This window comes from Mauremys reevesii, linkage group 10, assembly GCF_016161935.1.
Source record: "Mauremys reevesii isolate NIE-2019 linkage group 10, ASM1616193v1, whole genome shotgun sequence".
NCBI lineage: Eukaryota > Metazoa > Chordata > Testudines > Geoemydidae > Mauremys > Mauremys reevesii.
In genome coordinates, this window is record NC_052632.1 from 38,916,798 (window position 1) to 38,938,570 (window position 21,773).

Here is a 21,773-nt window from a genome sequence, read left to right on the forward strand (position 1 = left end):
ATAGCAATCATCCTCACCGCTGGGACTGGGCTTGATAAGTTCACTGCACTTTGTAAACCCCATTTCCCCAGGCCACCTCCCCAGTAGTGAGTTTTTATTACCTTCATGAGGCACAGAGAGCAGGAGGGGTTCCCCTCAGGCCATGGAACAACAGTCTGATTTTTCAGAGGTGGTGTTGGCTCAGCAGTGCTGGACAGCACGTGCCTGGCCACTGGTGGCGTCAGCAATAGAACTCAGCAGTGTCAGGGGCCTGACCTAGCCCATGCTGCCTCTGACCTATTAGATCTTGGGTGGGAAAGAGCCGTGGGAGCACAGCAAAATGGAACAGTGCAGGCTAGTGGTTAGAGCACGGAACCTGTAAATCAGCAGAGTGGGGGCTGTTCCTACCTCTGCCACTGACTTGCTGCGGGGAAGGTCCTGTCACTGCTTGGTCTGCCTGAGTTTCTCTATGTGCAAAGCAGGGTGACCTAGTTTCTAGGTTTGTGAGGCTTGGTTAATTTGTTTACCTGGCACTCTGAGGTAGCGGGGAGCTGCTGTAGGTGGAGCAGTGTATGATTAAGAGCCAAGAGCCAACTCTGGCCCTGTGGGAGGATGGACGGGGAGGAGGCTAATCTGCAGTGCTTGCAGGCAGATTCAAGGCTGGCTGCTAGCTGTCTGGCCATGTTGTTTCTATCTGCCTGGGAGGGCTGCAGCTTTGTAATCTCATCTGTTCCTCCCCCAGTTTCTCAGCAGCTGTGTAATCTTCTTTCCTGCTCTGTACACAGAAGGGTCAGGTGCACAGTGCACTTAGCAATTAGTGGTGGCTGGGAAGAAGAGCAATAACCCAGCTGCTTTGGAGTCAGTGACTAGCCACTCTGATCTGCTGCTCTCCTGCATCAAATAATCCTGACCCCTCCCTTCCATCAGGCTCTGCAAGGGCATCAGGATCCTCCCTGCCCTTCCTGTGTCTGTCTCTGCCTTCTCTAGCTCTCTTCTTTATTTATGCTGAGCCAGAAATGAGAAACATCAGCTGGCAGACACCAGTGTGCGGGTGGGAGTGAGGGCCCTCTGTGCTGGAGGCTGAACCATGCCTTGCTAGGCAAAAGTGGAGACGTGGCTGGTTCTCCTCAGGCCTCTGGCTCCCAGCGGGCACAGCTGAGTTAAGCCCCCAGCAGCTCAGATGCTTTTATCTGACCCGAATTAACCCCCGCCTCACCCGCAACATGAATTGCTCCACAGTACAGTGTCTATACATGCTGCACACCCCACACGGGGCCCCAGCTCATGGCTGTAGCAGAGACTCTGTTTCAATATGCTGTGGGGCTCTGGTACAATGGGGGAGGGCACAGAAAGGCAGGACTAGAAGCCAGGAGCCCTGATTTCCAGATGCCTGCTCTGCCCCCACCTGGCCTGGCTCTCCTTGACTTGGGGAAAGTCATTTATTTTAATTCTCACAGGCCAGACACCTGTCTCATTGTACCACATGAGTAGGTGCTTTTAGGCCGGGGCTAGTAAATGTGTGAGGCTGCTCTAATCACTGGCACATGCTCCCTCCAAAGTGCGCCGTGTCTGCAGTTTCACTTGCTAGGAGGAAGCTGAGGAGAGCTCTCCAGCCTTGTGCTGGTGCACAAGTGAGGGCAAGAAGTGATTCCACCCCACAGTGCAGCGTGGCACATGTGGGTGTGCAATGGGCATTTGGGCCGCCTCCTGAAAGGCACCGAGTATCAGACTAGATAGTAACGCCACACCTGGCGGATGGGCTGATCACTGCACCTGGTGACTGTCTCTTTGATCTGGGCGTGTCTCTGCAGCTGGGTTTACAATGTGGCAAGAGTAACTAGCTGAGAGGCGTAGATCAGTGTGTACTCCCTGTTCCTCAGTGGGGCAGGGTGGCTGGTAATCTGACAACGATCCTGCTGGATTCATGGACACTCTTGCTTAGTCTCTTCGTTGTTGTGTTTCCTAGGGGAGAGCCGCTTTCCGCTGAAGAAGCACGAGAATTTCATAACTCTTTACCATGAGGAGGGGAATTCCTCTCTCTTGGTGGGAGCGGAGGGAAAGCTCTATTATGTCGACTTTGAGAGCTCCAGAAACCACACGGTAAGGAGGCTTTACAGATGTGCATGGCTTAGCCATCCAAGCTCACTGTGAAATCATTCAGCCACATTCTCCCCATTGCATAGCTAGGGAAACAGAGGCACAGGGCAGGTTAGTGACTTGCCCAACCTCCTCCAGCAGGTCAAGGGCAAAGCTGGGAAGAGAAGGCCAGTGTCTCAACACCCAGCCCCGTGCTTTCATCCCTCTGGATAACCACCCTGCACAATCTATCCAGGGATCTGACCAGCCAGTGTTTGACCTCAGCATTAGTGATTCTGATGTCACATAGACTAACCAGTGACATCACTGATGATGGAGACCAATGGGGTTTGATGATGGAGACCAATGGACTGGGCAGTGGGAGCATGGGTGATGTCTTCTCCGGTTGTCTCTATGCACGTCCACTCCCCTCAGGCAAGTTAACCCCTGATGGGTCAGGCACAGACACCACCCCTCTTGCTGTCATACAAATAGAGAGTCTGGTTAACCCTCTGAAAACCCCAGTCTCTCTTACCACTTCCTCCTCCACCCAGCCACTGATGCCTACTCACTTCCCCCAGCAAGAGACCTGAGTCCTTCCTGACAGCCCTCTGACATCAGCCTGACCTGAGCCCACTACTAGTTCCCCCAGCTGTGCCCTCTGCCCACCTGCGGCCCCGCTTCTACCTCCATTTATCCCAAACTCCCAGACCTGGCCCTAAACCAGCCCAGCCTCCCAAGTGCTCCCAACCCGCAGCTTCCATATGGGAACCATCTGGAAAGTGCCGTCTATCGGTGTTGACCGAGCCATGCAGCCACCCCCATCTTCCTGGCCAGCTGAGTCCGTGGGTGGCACACGGGTTCACCGAACTTTGCCAGCATTTGTCATTCACTTCCAGACAGTTGTTTAGCAAGGGCAGGAACTAACCCACACTTATTCCTTTTCTCTAGGAGGACTTCCCAGAACAGGATTCAGGAGCCTGCCAAAAACCAGTAAGTCTGGAGATCTCACCAGGTGGATTTAGGTCTCTGAGAAATATCAGGAGTTTTCCAGATAGCCCAGAGGAGCCCTTGTAACTCTCACCTCCGCTCTGTTAGTGCGCCTTTTCCGTTCCGCGGTAGGACTCCTAAGCCACCCAGCGTAGAAGGAACCTTGATGGGCACTTAGAGTAGGGAGACCAGATAGCAAGTGTGAGAAAATCAGGACAGGGAGGAGGGTAATAGGTGACTATAATAAGAAAAAGCCCCAAATATCGGGACTGTCCCTATAAAATTGGAACATCTGGTCACCCTAACTTAGAGGGGTGGAGGATGTAGGCTTAAGTAAGGGGGAACATGGGTCAGAGTGGGAAGTTCTGGCGGGACGGGGGTGAACAGGAGACATGAAGTCGCCGAATTCCATTAATGTGGGGAATGGATAATTAGGAGATTGAGTCAGTTCTGTGCTATGGGGTGGGGGTGGCTGAGGGTCCCCCACTGGAGCTCTGGAGGGTGTGCCAATCCTGCTGTCCCCTTCCTGAGTAAAATTCTCTGGCCTGTGTTGTATCAGGAGGACAGCCTAGATGATCACAACGGGGAACGGTCCCTCCTGGCTTTAATACCCAGAAAAATCCTGGTATCTCCTCCAGCTTAGTGGTGCTATCAGGGCTCCTAAGGTTGGGCCTGGAGCAGCTGGGAGTCACTAAACCATCTACCGTGGCTCATGCACCCCTTTTTCTTTTCCAGGAGGATGAGAAGAACTACCTGACTTTCATTGGCAAGTACCATGACACGCTGTTGATCTGTGGGACAAATGCCTGCAAGCCGACCTGCTGGAACTTGGTAAGCCGGGGAGTTTGTCGCTTAGCCTGCAGGTGAGCAGGTCTAGAACCTGGGTCACCTGATGCTTAGTTCAGCGTTTTCTCCATCGGAGCTGGGGTTCTGTCCCCACTCACCTGCACTATGACCAGAGTAAATTGCTCTGCCTGTCTGTATCTCGGTTTCCACATCTGTCAAATGCAGATGATGATCACACTCCCCTTCCTTTGCAAAGTGCTTTGAAGCCTATGTGGGGAAAGCCTATGTGGAAGCTGAGTTTAATAGTCCATGACAGAACCCACTCTCTGCTCCCGCCTGGGAAATCCAGTCTGTGGCAGAGGACAGGCAGGATCGCGCATCTCTAGTGAGTAACAGCAAAGGGGAACGCAGGAGAACACCAGCCAAGTCAATGCACTTGTCTGTAAATGTTCCTCCAAGTTAGCTTTGGACGCCAGAGTTGTTCTTGGAGCATGTGACCTGACCCCCCTCACCCCCAGCCTTAACTCACAGGAAACATCTTTCCTGAGCTTCCTGGTGCACCAGCCCGGTCTAGCTCTGCATGAGACACCCTGCAGCCAGAGCACATGCCAGGTCCAGGTGCTGGGGGGTAGGTAATCTCTTGGAGCAGATGTTGATTGCGTTACTCTGCTGGGAGAATACAACAAGGTGCCAGAATGCCAGGTGCCTCCTGCCAACAATGACTCTTAATTGTTCCCTCTGCCCTCCCCAGGCCGATCGGAATAAATCTGAAGTGGCTGCTCAGGGCTTGGCGCCTTTTGTGCCTAACCAGAACTCCCTGGTCCTTGTTGATGGTAAGTCCAAATGCTTGTGTCTGTTCTTCAGCCCGTAGCACCGCAGGGCCAGGTCCCCAGCGGTGCAACACTGAAGTCAGTAGAGCCACGCTGATTCCCACCAGTTGGGCGGCTTGCCCAGGCTCTTCGGCTTTGCCTTGTTTAAGTGATTGTGTTCCTGGGGAAGGGGCTTTGGGGGAACAGTGCCGTCTCCATGCCGTACCATCGCTGGTCTGTAAATTGGCCTGGTGCTGGTCAGAGAACAGGCCTTAGATCTCCGTGCTGGGGAGAAGCTCAAGGTGGAATGAGCATGAAGTGAGCACTGCTCTCCGACCAGGAACTGGGTGATGTCCTGGGCCCCCAGTGCAGGGTCAGTCCCATTAATTCTAGCATCAGAGCAGCTGAAGAAGCCCAGCAGCGAGGGAGGTGGGATCACCTCAAGGCTGGGCTAGAGCCTATCTCTGGAGCAGTGTGAGGAGGGAGCCTGGGACTGTCCTGCCAGGGTTGGCCAGAGTCCATGGTGACGGGCAGTAACCCTGCAAACCCTCCCCTGTCACTCCAGTGCCCAAGCTGGTGGGCAGTCTGGCATTGCCAACGCCTCATCCACTTGCCCAAAGAAGGGAGACCGGTGGGTTCTCTTGCCCTCTCGCAGGGGACCTGGCCCCATCCTCCTCACCTAGGCAGACATACAGAGGCTTAGCCCTTGTGATTGGCTTCCAGGCACCAGATTTAATTCCACCTCATCTTGGGGCCATTGGTTTTCTCCCATCCCCCATATCTACCTCTCAGCACTGAGCCCTCTGCCCAGGGGAGAAGGCAGTGAAGTGGGGAGCTCCTCCCCATGCCCCGTCCAAGGCTGCTGTGAATGCCATTCTCCCCTGAAACCTTCCCCTCCTCTTCTGCCCCTGGAAAACCAGAGCTTCTTCCATGGCTTTGTTGAATTGTTTCTTTCCTTAGCTGAGGGGTAATGCTGCTGATTCTGGCCCCCAGGGGACAAGTGTCTGTATCCAAAGCCAGCCCCCCTCCCCACCCCAACTGGCAGAGCTTGGCCCAGCGCAGAAGCCACGGCATGAGTGGGCCTTGGAGAATGGGCTCTTTGCTAGTCCAGGGCTGATGCAGGCTGAGCTGGCACTACTATGACCCAGGCCAGGCCTGCTCATCGGATCTGAGGGGACTCTGCCCTCCAGGGTCATCACCCCGGCTCCTTTCACCTGTACTAGATCCCTTGAGGGAAAAATACTCCCCAGGCGAGTATTGGCAGAACTAAAAGCCAGTCAGCTGCAAACGATCCTTCCCATCTTGCAGGCGAAGCCATCTATTCCACCATCAGCTTGCACCAGCACAATGGGAAGATACCCCGCTTCCGCCAGGTCCGAGGGACTGGGGAGCTCTACACCAGCGACACAGTGATGCAGAGTGAGTATGGCAGAGAGCCCCTGGGCCTGGGGGTGCCTGCCAGGCGAAGCCCAGCAGGACAATGATCTTGGGATGTAAGGGTGTCTCCACCTTGTTCTCTCCACAAGCCGTCCTGCATCCTCTGCCCCCTGCTGTAGTCCTATCTGCTGCTCTGGGGTTGCCCGGGGTCAGGAAGTGGCTTGGGGACCAGTCCTCCAGCGCAGCAGCAGCATGCTGGGGGTGAGACTGTGGCAGGCAAGGCAGTCTCCTTAGGTAGCCGTGGGGAGGCTGCCGTACACTGGAGCAGAGGAAATCAAAGCATTTCCTGGCCTGCTCTTTGCAGCACTGAACAATAAGGCGTCCTTAGAGTGATAAACAACTTCCACCTGTTATTTGGCCCCAGCCATTGCTAGCAAACAGGGAAACAGCAACTCCTAGCACCCCTGCTCTAGCTGCACTGGGGAAGTTATCCCTGTAATGATGGGGACTAAATGCCAGTGCTGTGCAAAATGCTTTGGGCAGTGGCTGCAGAGGAACTGTTCCTCCAGCGTGAGTGGGGGGCGGGGGGGAGGGGAAACAGAAGTAGCTGTGTAAAAAGAACTGAAAAAGCGGACGCAGCATCCCATGTCTGAAGCTGGAAGGAAATGCAGCTGTTTAATTGACCTGCCAGCTGCAATCACTGACTGTCTGTGGCAACAGAGCAGAGAGCTTCAGTCGCTCATCTGGCCATAAATGGGCAACTGGTGGAGCCCAAAGGCTGCTCCTTCTATAGCTCCAGCCAGGGGCCTGGTAACGAATCCAAATCTGGAAAGCATCCCCCACCCCCACCCTCCGCTCCCCGGCTGGTGGATTGGCAGAGGGAAGAGTCAGGGGTTTCCACCTGGCAAGGGGATTTTATCCCCCTCACAGATGAGGGCCAAAAATGGCAGCAAGTCAAGTGCAAACACAGAGCCAGCGGAAGCAAACAAAGCAGATGCTCCCAGTGCATCACGTAATCAGGCTCTTCCGTGCTGGGGGACATGAAGTAATGAGCCTCAGCGCTCCCCTCCAGCTGACTTCATGGAGCCAGGGAGGTGTATTAATAGGGCTCTTGCATCATTACCAGCCTTCCGGTCTTCCCCAGTTAAACACAAACAACTGCAAAGCCCGCTGGGCCTCCTTTTCCATGCCGTGGCATTTCCCCTACGCACTCCGTTGTCTCCATGGAACGGGTTTCCTTCCATGCTAACCAGCCTAGGGACTCGGCTGAGCTGGACTTCAAAGCCTTGACACTTCAAGGAAGCTGCAAAAAGCAAGATCCAGAGTCTTAAACCAGGGTGTTGGCACAGGAACAGGGGTAAGGCACCGAGTGTGTCAGGGGTGGTCTCTCTTTGTGTCTGATCTATAGAGGAGCTGAGTTGGTTTCAGTTCCTGGCTTTATAGCATGTCTCTTCAGCTCCAGCTGCAGAAGTTCACTTGTTTAAGTCCTAGAAGTCCCTGGTTCAGTCCCTGGCAATGGTTGTCACAGGTGCCCTTGTATTAGGAGAGATTCTTAGGACATGTCTGCTTGTCTGTCCCAGTCTCACGGCTCTTCCTCCTCCATTCCAGACCCAAAGTTTGTGAAAGCCACTGTCATCAAGCAAGATGAGCGCCATGATGACAAGATCTACTATTTCTTTCGAGAAGACAATCCGGACAAGAGTCCCGAGGCCCCGTTACAAGTCTCCAGAGTGGCCCAGCTGTGCAAGGTACAGAGCACGCAGGGCGGGGACAGGCAGGGTGGGTTAGAGAGAGTATGGGAGCCAATACATTGCTTCCACGAGTTCCCCTGCTCCTGGGAGCTGGTGTGGCCATGTGGTGAGGAGGTTGCTGTGGGCATTACAAAGCAGTGCTAGAGGTGAAGAGAGAACCCGTCTGCCATAGGTCATTTTTTTGCTTGTAACCACCCCCTGATTTCTGACCTGCCTAGAAGTGAAGTGCTGGAAGGGAGCAAGCTGAAAGGATGGTCTGGTGGTCCAAGGTGCAAACCAGGGATCAGGACATGGCTCTGCCACAGACTTCCTGTGTGATCTTGGGCAAATCCCTCAGTGTCTCAATGCCTTCGTTTTCTCCCTCTGCACAATGAGGATAGCAGCTCTGCCCTACCCCACGGGGGTATTGTGAGGATAAACACATTAAAGATAGTGAAGTGCTCACATGCTGTGGTGATTGGGGGGGGCAATAGTAAGTACGATATATAATGGAGAGCCATTCAAGGGGCTGGGAGTGTGCCAGAGATTCCCTTCTGCATCCCCCTCCTCTGGGATGGGCTCTGAGGCTCTGCTGTGTCCCCTAGGGAGACAAAGGGGGCACCAGCTCCCTCTCTGCTTCCAAGTGGACCACCTTCCTGAAGGCCACGCTGGTCTGCGTCGACCCAGCCACCAAGAGCAACTTCAACTTGCTGCAAGATGTCTTCTTTGTCCCGTCAGACAAGAACTGGAGGGAAACCAGAGTGTATGGACTCTTCTCCAACTGCTGGTGAGTATCTCTGCCCACACAGGTCACCGCCTCAGAGCTGAGGGGAGGGGTGTTCAAAGGCACCTCAGGAGCTGACTGCTAGATAGCTGGTCCACTCACCTCAGCTCCCTCATAGCTGAGAGGGAAAGGCATGAGACAGAAAGCACAAGCTCCTCTGCTCCTATTTGCCATCCGTGGCTTTATTCCTCACACCATCAGAGAAGGCAGCTTGTGGGCTCAACCCTGAGAGGTGCTGAGCACCTTCATCCCCATCAAGGCCCCAATGCCTTGCAGGATTGGGGCCCTGTGATGGGGTGTACCAGGCATTCACTGCTCCCTGTTGGTGACCCCAACACCTTGGTGCACTCCGCCTTCAAAAGGTGCCTTGCTGGGAGGGAAGAACAGTGAGTTCGGACAGCTAGGGGCTGCCTAGAGAGACCTCCCATGATCAGCTGCAGGCAGAACCAGTGAGAGCTGGTCCACTGGTGCCTAGAAGGGGTGGGAGCAGGCAAAGGTCAATCAGGGCCCAGCAAACCAGATAAAAGGGCTGGCTGCCCCTACTAGGGCCAGTTCTGGGTGAAGCCAGGACCGTCTCCATGTCTTAACCTAACCCAAGTAACTTGGCCCACTCTGGGTCCTAACCTTGATATTCTTTCCCTTCTCTCCCTGTAGTATTTATGTTGCGGGCTTTTTTGTTTTTCTGTAATCCTGGGGTGAGCCCTCTCAGTGGGATGCCTAGCCCTTGGGTGTCTGCTGCTCCTTTCCATCCTGTCTGTTTCTCTTGCTTTCTCCCAGTGTGAGTCAAGACTTTCAGGGGCACATCTTCCCAGGGGCACAGAGGTGAGGAGGCCAAGTATCAGCTCTGTGACAAACTATTAGCTTCAGGGTCAACGTGCTCCTGTATGGCGCTTCCTCCAGCAATCCCTGCTCAAGGAATCTTGCTTTGCACTCTCCCCCTGCTGTTTCGCATTATGGTGCTTAATGCTGCTGATTTGAGACACCACTGAGATGCCCAGGACATTGGAGAGGAGATGGAGGTGGGGTGGGGGGGTGGCGAGAAAGAGAAAAGTATTATGGGGGTGGCTAAAGGCTCTTCTCCGAGATCAGGGTCCCACGGGGCTAGGTGCTGAGCAAACACTTCTTGAAAAGCTGGTTTCTCTGTGAGATCCAGGAGAGTGACCCTGGCGATGCTTGTGTTTGCATGTCCTGAAATTGGCAGCACTCTCCCAATTTTTGAGCACACAAGGCAATTAAAGCATTTATTTTCCGCACCTGCTGGTCCATCAGGAGAGGCTGTTGTATTGTCAGCAGTGTCATTGGATGCTGAGGTAGCGGCATGCTGAGAAGATGCCAGTGGTATGGCATTTGCTGCCACATCACAATGTGATCCTATTGTGTAACGGAGTCGGCTGCCCCCCAAGTGCCCCTTCAGGGCTAGGGGCACCTCTGCTGTGCCCTGCCCCTGTTTCCCTCTTCACCAGGGCTCCGTCAACAAACTCCTCAGTCTCTTTCAGTCACAACCCTTGCAAGGGTCTGGGTTTTTATTAAGCATTTTCAAACACAATCGTTCACCCAGGCTTAAGCTGGGCTCAGCCCCTCCTTCCTGAGGACATGTCTTGTCCTGGAGGACCATTGCAGGAGACCACCTTTCCCTGCAGCTTCACTCTGCAGTTCTCCCCCTGCAGGAGCCCTGACCTCCCTCCTCCTCAATGCAGACTCACTTGCTTTGCTGACGACTTCCCATGTGATCTTGCGCAAGTTACTTAGTTTCTCTGTACCTCAGTTTCCCATCTGTACAATGGGGATAACAGCACTGCCCTGCTTCCCGGGGGGGTTGTGAGGATAAATCCATTAAAGATGGTGCGGTTCCAGGAACGGGGCCATAGAAGTACCTAAGATAGGAAGAGAGAGACTTCAGCATCTCTGTACTAAGCACAGCCCTGGCGCCCTCCCTATTAATTTCAGTGGGAGTTTTGCCTGAGTCACATTTTCAGGTTTAGGATGTCCTGGCTAATATATCCTGGCCCATATGGCTCCTATTCCACTGTCACATGGCTTTGATCTGCTGCTTCATCCCTCCATTCTCATTGGCTGAGACGTGTCTGGGATTTAGTTAGAAGTGTCCCTATCAATGGTTATGTAATAAATGTTTCCCCCTCCCCCCAGCTTGGGAGAAACAATGGCTAAGAATTTGAGCCGTAGCAGAATGGCAGCCAGGCCCTGATCCTCTGTTCCGTTGCTTGTAGGGGGTACTCAGCCGTTTGCGTCTACACCATCGGTGACATTGACACTGTGTTCCGGACATCGAAACTCAAAGGCTACACTAAGGACATGCCCCACGTCCGTCCTGGACAGGTGAGCGACAGCCGGCCTTCCGGGGGGGTGGTCTGATGCTTAAAGCACCGGGAGGCGGAAGATCTGACTTGTATTCCCAACACTTCCTTGGGCAAGTCCCCTCATCTCTCTGTGCCACTCCTGCTTCCCCCCCGCTGTAAAATGGGGGAAACTGATGAGTTCTAGTCGCATGGTGCCTGGGGGGCCAGTGCGGGCCCAGGAGCCCATGATGCTAGGTGCTGTACCAGGGGTACCAGAACAGGGAGGGCCAGGGGGCCATGCCCCTGCCCCCACTTCTGAAGTAAGGGTGAGCAACAGGAGGAGGAGGGGGCAGAGAGGAGTGGGCGGGACCTCGGGGGGCGGGGAAGAGGGGAAATGGGTAGTGAAGGGAAAGCACCTCACGGGGGTGCTTGGGTACCTGTGGGGCCCCCCCACACTTTTAGGGCACTTCCGCTGAGATGGTCCCTGCCCCAACGAGTTTACAATCTAAGTTCCTGGCCAGGTGACAGTGACACATTTTAGTCCTTAATGTATAGGGAGGGAGGGATAGCTCAGTGGCTTGAGCATGGGCCTGCTAAACCCAGGGTTGTGAGTTCAATCCTTGAGGGGGCCATTTGGGGAACTGGGGTAAAAATCTGGGGATTGGTCCTGCTTTGAGCAGGGGATTGGTCTAGATGACCTCCTGAGGTCCCTTCCAACCCTGATAGTCTATGATATAACAGGGCTGGATAAGACTATGACCAATGCATGAGAAGTAGGGGTGATTGGCTCTCCTATGCCTCAGGCTGTTAGTGTCCTGTCAGGGGGACACTGAGCGTGTGTGACTGACATCTCTGGAGCATTTGGGATTGCAGCTGCTGCAGAAACCACGTTCCCTCTCCCCAGTTAGCTAATGCCTCCCTGGTGGGAACCAGGGACAGCCTCTGAAATATGGGCTACCTGTGTCTCTTGGAGACAAACCTTCCAGCCCAGCGGGTGGCATGGTGGTTTAAGCCCCTTCTGCACCCTCCTGTGTCTGGGCTGTGCCGGGGGCCGAAATTTAGGCCGCCCACCCTGAGCAGGCTGCAGTGCTGCCTAGAATTGCCTTACCACTTTGTGCTATAGCCCCACTTCCTCCAGAGCCTGCCCCCCAGGCATGCACCAGGCATCAAGGGTGGCCTGTGGCTGCTTTACGCCACAGCTGTGCTGCAGGAATTCTCCCCAGAGGCTTTTCTGCCTGCACAGTAGAGCACAGGTGCCTGAGCACAGCCCTGGTAACCAGCTTCCTCGTCCCGGGGCTCCCTTGGGGAATTAGCAGGGGAGATGGCTCATCCATGTCTTTGTTTCCCTGTGGATCTGGATGGCCCTGATAATGTGGTGGTGGTTTTTTTCTCTTGGCTCAGTGCCCTTGGGACGGAAATCATACCCCTCCTGAGACTTTCAAAATAGCTGACCTCTACCCGGAGGTGGAGCAAAGAGTGCAGCCCGTTGCCCCAAGGAATAGCCCCCTATTCCACAACAAGAATTGCTACCAGGAAATCGGGGTGCACCGCATCCAGGCGAGAGACGGACACACCTACAACGTCCTCTATTTGGTGACAGGTACTGACCATTTTTCTCCGCCTTTTACCCTCAGGACCCAGGCAGGGCAGCCCCTTCTGGAGCACTGGACTGGAGCTAATCCATGGCCATCTAGGGGCTCTGCATTTGTCCCTGTACTACACCCCATGGCCACTGGGAAATTTCCAGTGACTGCAGGAATAGAACGCATAGCAGTCTGCTCCTAAAGCATTAAAGGAGAATCTCCATGAGCTGTTAGCAGTATAGGGCATATGACACACAGGTAAACAGTTCCAATTCCATCCTGTAGATGGAATCGGTATGGGTGTACACACATACACATCCCTACCTCTAGCCTGTTCTTTACAGCACACCCTGATATAGAAGGCCCTGAGCTGGAAGCATCTGTATTTCATAGTTTGTCATGACTAAGTGCAGTGCCTTGGGTTTTACTTGTTGAAACGGGGCCCTTTACTAAATAGCAATCACATGCCACGTGCTCAGCTGGTGTAAAGGGATGTAGCTCCGTTTGATTCCTTCCATCATTGGCTTCAGTGGAACTAGACTCACTTTATACCAGCTGAAGACCAGGCCCCAGTGGAGCCTCTCTCCATGCTTAGTACAGGCTGGAAAAGGGGTGTGTGTGTGTGAGTGATCTATTTAATACCCACTGCTCTGGTGCTCTGTGGTAGCTGTGACATTGCTTTGTGGTAGGTGCTGACTTGTCAAAGGGCAGCCAGGGCTGAGCCCCGGTTCCTCTAGACTTGGCAGTTCAGAGCCCCAGTACCTCTGGGCTTGCCACCTCAGCTATGAAAGTTTTAAAAAAATTGCTTGAGCCTCTGCACCTCTTCCATTACAAATGAAGCACTGCAAACGCCCATCTTCTGGTTCTGGGGAAGATGGCAGTGGCTGGCAGGCATAGACCCTTCCTGCTGCTTATTGTTTGGGGCTTTCGGTACAGAGCTAGGATTGGGCAGCCTGGCATAGGGTGACCTAAGAACCTTTTCCCCAAGCAAAGGCCCAGATCCAAACCCTCTCCCATCCCCCCCTTTGAACACTGGGGCTGTGCAAAGGTGACTCTACCGAGGTGCAGCAGCTCAGAATACCCATCTCCTCTGTGTGTGTGTATCCATGTCCGTGTCCTCCAAGTGCTGGCTGCCTTCCCCCCCACTGAGCCACTTCTGAGCTCCTGCCCTCTTGCTGTCACAATCTGGTCTGCTTCCTCCCTGGGGACAGGGCATGGCAGAGGGGAGAAGTGGGCACTTCCCAGAGGCCAGTGGGGGAAGGAGCGGAGGTTCCCAGCAGGGAGCAGGGAAGGTGGGGTAGGCTAGGCTGTCTCCCAGCCTTGCCCTGCCCACCAGCAGAGCATCCACCTGCAGGGCTGATTGGGAACTTTTTTTTTTTTTTGTCAAAACCCGCTTCCAAATGGAAACTGTTTGCGAAACAGGGTCGGTTTTGATGAATCTCCCAACTTGACTAATCTTTGGGGGAAGAAAAAAACTTTCACAAGTGTTGAGATGTTTCATTTTGACGTTTGTGATACCAAAACCCCACTCACCCATTTCTGGTGGTCCTGTTTGATTTAGAAGTTTACGCTTAGTGGAGCAAAAAAAAAAAGGTTTAAGGCCAAGGTTGAAACTGAAACGAAAGCTTTCGTTTGACATGGGCTCAATTTTGGTTTTGGTTTGCAAATGTTTTTGAGATTTCAATTTTTTGTCCCTCTCCTGAGAGGGGGAAAAATATTCAAAGCCTTGAAAATACTGGAGGGATGAGAAAACGGTTTCCCACGCAGCTCAGTTAACTAGTGGCTTCCAACCACTTTTCAGTCGGGAGGATGTAAAACACCTCTAGATTCATCAGAATCCCAAGGGTTGAGAAAAGTCTCAGGACACGGAACATGAGCTTTGGCTCCCTAACCCTGAAACATACGGCCATTTCTATGAACACTCATATCCCCGTATTTCCCTCTCGTGCTTTCCATTCCCCCAGGATTTCCATAGAAACCTCCAGCCAGTTTCCACCTGCTGTTCTATCATTTGAGCAACATGGGAACTTTCCAAAGGGTTTGGGGTGGGTTTTTTTGTTTGTTTGTTTGTTTGTTTTGTGGCTGGAAAGTTACTGGTTGGTGATTTTGTTTCACAGTGTAAGTGCCCTGATCAGATGCACGTTGGCAGACGTGGCTGGATCTTTGCTCACCACAGACCCAACTTTCTGATCTAGCCAATGCCCCGAGCTGAATGCAGAGAACTATGTCTGACTCCATAGTCCTCCCAATTCCCTATTAGAGGGGTTTGCTGCAAACTGTCGTACTCGATAGATCAGTGCCCAGCAAGGTAGGAAGGATGGTGCCTAGCTACTTTTGAAATCTGGGCCTTACTCTCTCTGTGCCTCAGTTCCCCATCCGTACAGTGGGGATAATAGCAGAGCCCTGCCTCATGGGGTGCTGTGAGGATACTACATAAAGGATTGTGAAGCATTCAGATACTTGTGCGGCCCCCAATATCACAGTACCTAAACTAGGTGAATAGATAGAATGTCTGATTCCGCATCATCATACGCTCAGGACTGAGCTGTCTCCTCCCCATGCTTCCAGTATCACTGCCTCTCCTGAGTCCTCTCTGCATCATTGCCCGTCTCAATGCTTGGGGTTTTCTTTAAAGCCCCAGTTCCTGGAGTCAAGTGATCATTGTTTTAAAAAGAAAAGCTGAAATTCACATGGAAAGTTTCTAGCCCTCCTGGTTGCAGAGAAGAACTCGAAAGTGGGACCCAGCAGCAGAAGGCCCATTGAAGAACCCACAGTTTTGTCTGTTTATTTTCGGGGCTCCCCTGACTCCTGACTTTAAATAGTGGTGTTGGCAATGCCCTTGTGCTATCTGCCCCTCCCCCAACCCCTCTGTCCCTGCCTAGAAGCATCAATGGGCTTGGGCATGAGGACAAGAGACAGAAGCAGAGCTGGAAGATCACTAGCTTTGGAGGTGGCGCTCCCTTCCCAGCACCTCTCCCCAATTGCACAGTGACCCCATAGAGCCTGGGATTCCTCCCTCTGGCAACAGTGCCCTCCCAGGCGGGCTGGTTGCTGGCAGTGTTTGGGAGCCCTGCCAGGCCCCACTGTGCCCTGGGATGGCCCAGTGCAGCATTGTCAGTTTCAGTGGGCTGTACTCTCCAGGGTCATGCAGGTGCTGTAGGGGCAGGATCAGAGGGCGTGCAACTCTCCGGCCACCTGCGACGTAGAACAAGGAGGTCTGCATCCACGCAGAAAAGGACAGGAGGGTGTGTACTCCTCCTTTCCCCCCCAACATGATGTGATTCACGAGCAGGAGGAAGAGAGACCAGACTTGTGGTCTAGTCAAATTCCCCGAGATGGGGAAAGATCTGGGTTGGGTTTATTTTCCTTTCCGTGGTGTTAAAGGGACAGTCACACCTTCCTGCTCTTAGCAGCAGGGCCTCCTCTCCCAGTCTGTGAGAGGTGGCAACGGGGAGCCAGCTCCCGGGGGCTGCAGGGTATGGAGCTGAGCGCACTCAGTGACAGGACCAGCCTTTGTTGGCCGTGTTCCTGATGGTGCTTTTGCCCTGCCGAGCCCTTTCTGAAAAGGCTGCCATTGTTTTGCCATCCGTAGCAGCAGCGGTCAGGGCCCTGGAATCTTCCCCTTGTGGGAAGCTCCAGTGGACTGCTGGTTCCTGTGACTAATTCATGCCAAGCTTCGCAAAGAGGGCATTGTTTTCCCATGCAGCCTGAGGCACTGCAGAAAAGGGCAGGTTCTGCTTTTAGACCCAGGGCCATTGATCTTCACCATGCTTTTTCTCTCCCCCACTCCCTGCATAGCCCTGGCACCATCCTCCTACGTTTCCAAGTCTCCCTGCTTTGTGGGCTGACCTGTGTTCTCCTTTCCCTTGCAGACAAAGGGTATATCCACAAAATGGTGGAGATGCCACACGGCGTCCTGAACATCCTAGAGATCCAGCCCTTTAAACCGCCAGCTCCCATCCTGGCCATGACCCTGGATCATAGAAGGGTGAGTTCCTTCCTCCGTCGCTCTGCATTGGCCTCATCCCGCAGCGGAGAGGAGATGTCTGAGAGGCTGCAGCCCACCTGCAGTGATACAAGCAGCAGAATCCGGGCACCAGACTTGGAAACAGCCCAGTTTTCCTATCAGGGCTTGGGTTGTCTGTATCTTGAAGCTGCCTCCAGCTTCCCATAGGATTGAAGGACATTTATCGAAGTCAGGGGTTCTCAAACTTTTTTTACTGGGACCCCCGCTGACAACTCCCCCCCCCCCCAAATTAACACATTCCCATACTATGCCACCATTCCTTCTGCGCTGCTGCTGGTGGCGGCGCTGCCTTCAGAGCTGGGTGTTAATCCCAGGGCCCAGTTTCCAAATCCTAACCTGGGTAGCTGCAGTTTCAGCTTCTTCTTGCAGTTCTGGTGGGATGTTACGTTCTTCTTCATTTCCCTGCTTGTTGTGTAGCATCGCCGTGCTGTCTGCTGTTCCACCCCAGAGATGGCTGCATTGCAATGGTAGTGCTCCTTGGTTGTGCACGTATTAGCTCACTGAGAGCTTTGAGAGCCTTTGGAATGAAGACTAGAAGGAGTTTGGGAAGGCGCCTGGTGTGAGGAACTGCTGCTGGAGTAATAGCTCTGCCTTGTTTCCCCCATGCAGGCAAAGCTCTATGTGAGCTCGCCGACCGAGGTGGTCCAGGTGCCCATGGACATGTGCGAGGTGTATCACAGGAGCTGCGAGAGCTGCGTCATGGCAAAGGATCCTTATTGCGGATGGGCAGATGGGAACTGCGTCTCCGTTAAAACTAACTTGTACGTCTCCCTTTGCTCACTGTTTTATTGCTTGTTTCTGGTGTCAGTGCTGGTGACAATAAATATACCCTGACCCTGAACACCCCCTTGCTTTGCCCAGCACAGGCGTTAAGCCTATCCAGACTGCAGTCACCTGGTGGGATTGCCGCTCAAGCTGCCAACCTTGAGTTACAATCCAGCTAGCTTGGGTCCCGGAACAGTGAAGCTGCAGCAGTGCAAGCTTGAGCGCTGGCTTGCCCCACGAGGAGCTCCCCAGGGTACTGGGCGGGTTTGGACAGCCTATGAGAGAGCTCACCCTGCTGCAGCTTCCCTGCTCCAGGATAGTGCTAGCTTGGGTGGATTTGCTTGAGCTGCAATCACACCCCGTGACTGCAGCATGGAAGCTGACCTAGCCATGCTAGCTTTCCCTCCGGAAAGCACTGTGTCCATTGGCCACGATCCTGGCTAATCCAGAGCCTAGATGGAGCTTTCACACTCTGCTTTAAATGCACCCACTTCTGGGGTGGAATGCAGCAGTGCCCAGCAATGAGAACGGGATGATACCTACCTACCTCTGCGTCAGCCTGTGAGACCCATATTCACATGGGGCCCAGACCTTCCGCCGGCATAAAACAACATAGCAATATCAGAGTTAATGGAGCTGCACCAATTGACCCCAGCTGTTGCTCCACAAGCAGTTGAAATCCTTGTGTACATGGAGAACACTTACCTGCCCGGGTGTTACTGGGTGTAGTTTCTCTCATAGAAGAGTGCAAGGGGAGGGGAAAAGTATCACAGCCTGATCTGTTGAGATCTACCAATGCAAACAGAACTAAGTATTACTAATGGCTTTACCCAGGCTGGCACCTGGCTCTCCAGCATGGTTATAACCTGCTTTACCTGTCCTCACAGACAAGAAGGGGATTTGGTCACAGTCCTGTGTACACAGTGGGGTCAGCATGGCCTAGCAGCCACAGCACTGGATTGAGACTTTGGAAACAAGGGTTCTATTCCTGGCTCTGCCTCTGGCATGCGGGGTGACCTGGGGCAAGTCACTTCCCCACTCTACCTCAGTTTCCCCATCTGCAAAATGGGAATAATCATCCTGATCTCCGTTGATAAAGCATTTTGAGATCTACTGATAAAATGCACTAGATAAGAGCCAGGGATTAGTGTTGTTTTTGTAATGTAGACAGGCCCTAAAAGACTGGTGCAGAGTGAATGTGTGTGGAGGAGATTACTGGGCATGGTACAATGTCTCTCTCTCCCTTCACCCAGTCACTTGGTGGGCCAGGAAGGAGGAGGGCCAACTCTGATCCCCAGGAGAGAAATCTTCAAAGGCCAGGAAGGAAATCCAATATAAACAACTTGGTGACCTTATTTCTCTGTTAATGGTTGTACCCACTTCCCTTCTATTCAGGACAATGCTACAGAATGTGACCCTGGAGTCCTCACCGGAAATATGTCCCCGTTTGGTCTTCAAACAGCAGGAAGGTACTTTTAACGATCAGCGCTGCTCTTTGATTTCTAGAGCCACTTGCTCTTGGGAAAAGTCAGGCAGTTGGGGCACGGGTAGGGTAGGTAATTAATGTCTTAGGAAGAGGTTTCTAATGCACCTTTTACCTCCCTTGGGAGGATTGTACCTTGTAGGATCTGCCTTCACTGCAGAGTTGACTCAGGCTCTTTCCTGGGTGTTGCCCCAACCCCGCTCCCATCCACATGCAAAACCCTCTCTCTGGGTTGAGCAGTGCTTTGCACCCAGGCTAGCTGGCTCGGCAGGGGGTGCAGGCTAGTGCTTGGGTTCTGCTTTCGCTGGCGCTGGTAACCTGCCCGCTTTGCAGCGAGGCTGCACCTGCGAGTTGGTAGTCCTTCACTGCCTTCCCCACATCCACCCTGTGCCCAGCAAGACAGACTCCCACAACTCACTGGGAAGAATCAAAGAGGCTTAGCTCACTGCAATGCTAGGAATCCTGGAATGGACCCCAGAAGTCCTAGCAACCCATGGGGGAGCACAGCACCAGTGAGGATGCATTAACACGGGCAAGGCTTTGCAGTGGCTGCTCACACCTGGCGTTAGGTTAACCCAGGAGTACTGATCCTCCCCCCGGCTAACACTGGAGTGAAGACAGACCCTTAGTGGCCAAGAGTAAGCGCTGTTATGCGTAAACTGCTCTCCCCTCTGTGGGAAGGGGGACTGAAGCTCCTAAGCAGCTAGTACCTGTAGTCAGGTGAGAAGGACTGAATCTCTCACTCCTGTTATGTGCAGGGTTGTGTTAATACCTCTTTGTAGTTAAATAAGTGATGGATTCACAGCCCCTAGCATTTCATGGCACGAAGCACAGTGCCAAGTGAGGCCACTCAACTTCCTCAGGAGTAGAGTTCAGCTCCTTCTGTTCTGAAACCACAGGCCCTTGCCCCTTGAACTAGAGAATCGCTATTAGCAGTATAGAGTCTATGACACACAGGTCTGATCCACTCCTGCCCAGGCAAGTGGGGCACAGCCAAACTAACCACTATAAAATACCTGAAGTCAAAGGAAGCTGGAGTCAGACCACCCTGTGTACAGCCCCCATGATCCATAGTAACCCTTCATCCCGCTGTTCTCAGCAATGGTTCCTCACAGCTGCTGTAAACCCAGGTTCCACATTCCCTTCCTGCATGCATGTCTCCTGCTCCACTGATAGCGATGGGAACTCTGCAGGCACCCAGCTGGCCCTGACTTATTTCAGGGGGCTGCTGGGGTCAGACAGAGAGGGGCCTTTTTCTCCTCTAAAATCTGCCTGGGTGTGGTCTGGGGCCTTTTAAAGAGGCAAGAGGGAGCCTCCAAACACTGGCCTTGCAAAGCCCCTTGAAGTCCATGGAGATGTTCCCCTCAGATCAGGCTTGTGTATTCAGGTTGGGTGGACATGCAGAATAGGTGGGTGGGTTGAGACCACCTTCCCCCCTCCCCCCATGAGTAAGGGGGAAATGTTGGTTTCATGCTGGACCATGTTTTGGGGACAACCGTCTCACTTCCCCTCTCTTGCCAGTGGACAGCCCGGGGAGCTACCGGAACATCACTGTGGCGCTCTTCTCCCGCTACTTCCTGCACTGCCCCACCGAATCCCACGCCGCCACCTACATGTGGCACCACAATGGCAGCCACGTCCAGAACTGCGGCTCCACCCACAGGCCCTGCATCCACTTCATCAAGAACATGACCCACGACCACTACGGGCGCTACACCTGCATCTCGGAGGAGAATGGCTTCTCCCAAACCCTCGTGAAGGAATGGCTGCTGAAGCAGCCTGCGCCCTCCCAGACTTTGATGCAGAGGAGCCAGGCTGTGGCCGCCTCCCCCTCCTTCTGGCTGGGCTTCCTGCAGATGATGGCTCTTGCCCGGCTGTTCCAGTGAAATGGGGGGTGGTATCCACACTGGTGGGCCAGGACTCACCATTCGGACTACTGTTGATCTTCAGCTTCTTACCAGCACCTGAGCAAGGAAGGGATCGCCCCATCCCAGTGGCTGCTCTCTGGACATTCATCTCTGTGCACCTTGTCCCCCTCTCAGCTTCGTAAGTGGCATCCCTTCCACTTGAAGCAGATGGATTCCATCCCCCACATGTCCGTGCGCATCGAGTCCATCATGGCAGCTTCATGCCGGATGGTGTTTTAGGGACACTGAATGGAGAGGATGAAACCAGCCCAGATCCCTCTCCTGATTCCATGCAGCACAGGAGCTGAGGCCACCAAAGAGACGGGGCAGGACGGGACTGAAGCTAATGCCACCAAAGAGTAACATGGGGCTGATCTGGAATGGGGGCGGGAGGGGGTGGGGTAGGGGTGGAGTTGGGGCAGGGCTGGGAGCAGAGCTTCCTGCTCAGTCTGGAACTGTTTATGGCAGGTGCACTAGTGCTAGACCTGAGTCCTATCAAGTTCTGGATCTGCACTTCTCTCGAGGTCAGGGGGCAAATAGCTCTGGCATCTTGTTGAGCCCTGCACATGAGAGGAGCTAACCACAAAGCTGAAAGCTGTGTCTGAACAGCCCCAGAGTAGAAAATAGCCTCCGAACTGGGAGTGGTTTTGCATCCATCTCTGTTCAGAGGTTTGGTTACAAAAATTTTATACCTTATATTGACTTCTACTTGCTTAACCTTTTGTATTGAGTTTATATACTAGAAAAAGGGATCAGGAACCAGCACTAGTGACCCTGCCTGTAGACAGATTAGACAGCAATACCCACATGTAGCACTCATGAGCGTGAGCTGGCTTTAAGCAGGGCTGTGTGCAAAGGAGAAAGATGTGCAAGAGGTACTTGGATACCATGGGGATGAGTGTGTGGTGATGGATGGATGAGGAGACTTTCCTGGAAATAATCCAGTTCTGGTGTCAAATTCTGGCCTTGTTGACGTGCACACACGTCTCTCTAAAGTTGCTGGGAGCTGCTGATGTGTATCTGAGGACAAAATGTAGACCTTGATGCCCAAGTCTGTCTCATCAGAATTATTCAAAAGAGTCTTGGCTTCTCAGTGATGCTAGAAGGAAAACAAGGGCTGGATCCTCAGCTGGTGTAACTCCACTGGCTTGTGATTTACCCCAGCAGAGGATCTGCTCTG

The 21,773-nt window shown here is 53.4% G+C and overlaps 1 protein-coding gene across 2 annotated transcripts in view; it reads left to right on the forward strand.

Moving 5' to 3' along the window:
• Nucleotides 1-20,977, forward strand: part of SEMA7A (semaphorin 7A (John Milton Hagen blood group)) — a 58,359-nt gene extending 37,382 nt beyond the window's left edge. For both annotated transcript variants that reach the window (XM_039491989.1, XM_039491988.1), the window contains exons 3-15: nucleotides 1,946-2,079; nucleotides 3,007-3,048; nucleotides 3,781-3,876; nucleotides 4,583-4,664; nucleotides 5,949-6,059; nucleotides 7,626-7,765; nucleotides 8,353-8,534; nucleotides 10,760-10,868; nucleotides 12,230-12,428; nucleotides 16,284-16,399; nucleotides 17,048-17,199; nucleotides 18,599-18,672; nucleotides 20,208-20,977. In XM_039491989.1, coding sequence (XP_039347923.1) covers nucleotides 1,946-2,079; nucleotides 3,007-3,048; nucleotides 3,781-3,876; nucleotides 4,583-4,664; nucleotides 5,949-6,059; nucleotides 7,626-7,765; nucleotides 8,353-8,534; nucleotides 10,760-10,868; nucleotides 12,230-12,428; nucleotides 16,284-16,399; nucleotides 17,048-17,199; nucleotides 18,599-18,672; nucleotides 20,208-20,572 — 1,802 coding nt within the window. In that variant the 3' untranslated portion in view covers nucleotides 20,573-20,977. The remainder of the gene's footprint in view (nucleotides 1-1,945; nucleotides 2,080-3,006; nucleotides 3,049-3,780; nucleotides 3,877-4,582; nucleotides 4,665-5,948; nucleotides 6,060-7,625; nucleotides 7,766-8,352; nucleotides 8,535-10,759; nucleotides 10,869-12,229; nucleotides 12,429-16,283; nucleotides 16,400-17,047; nucleotides 17,200-18,598; nucleotides 18,673-20,207) is intronic.
• The last annotated feature ends 796 nt before the right edge of the window (nucleotides 20,978-21,773 follow it).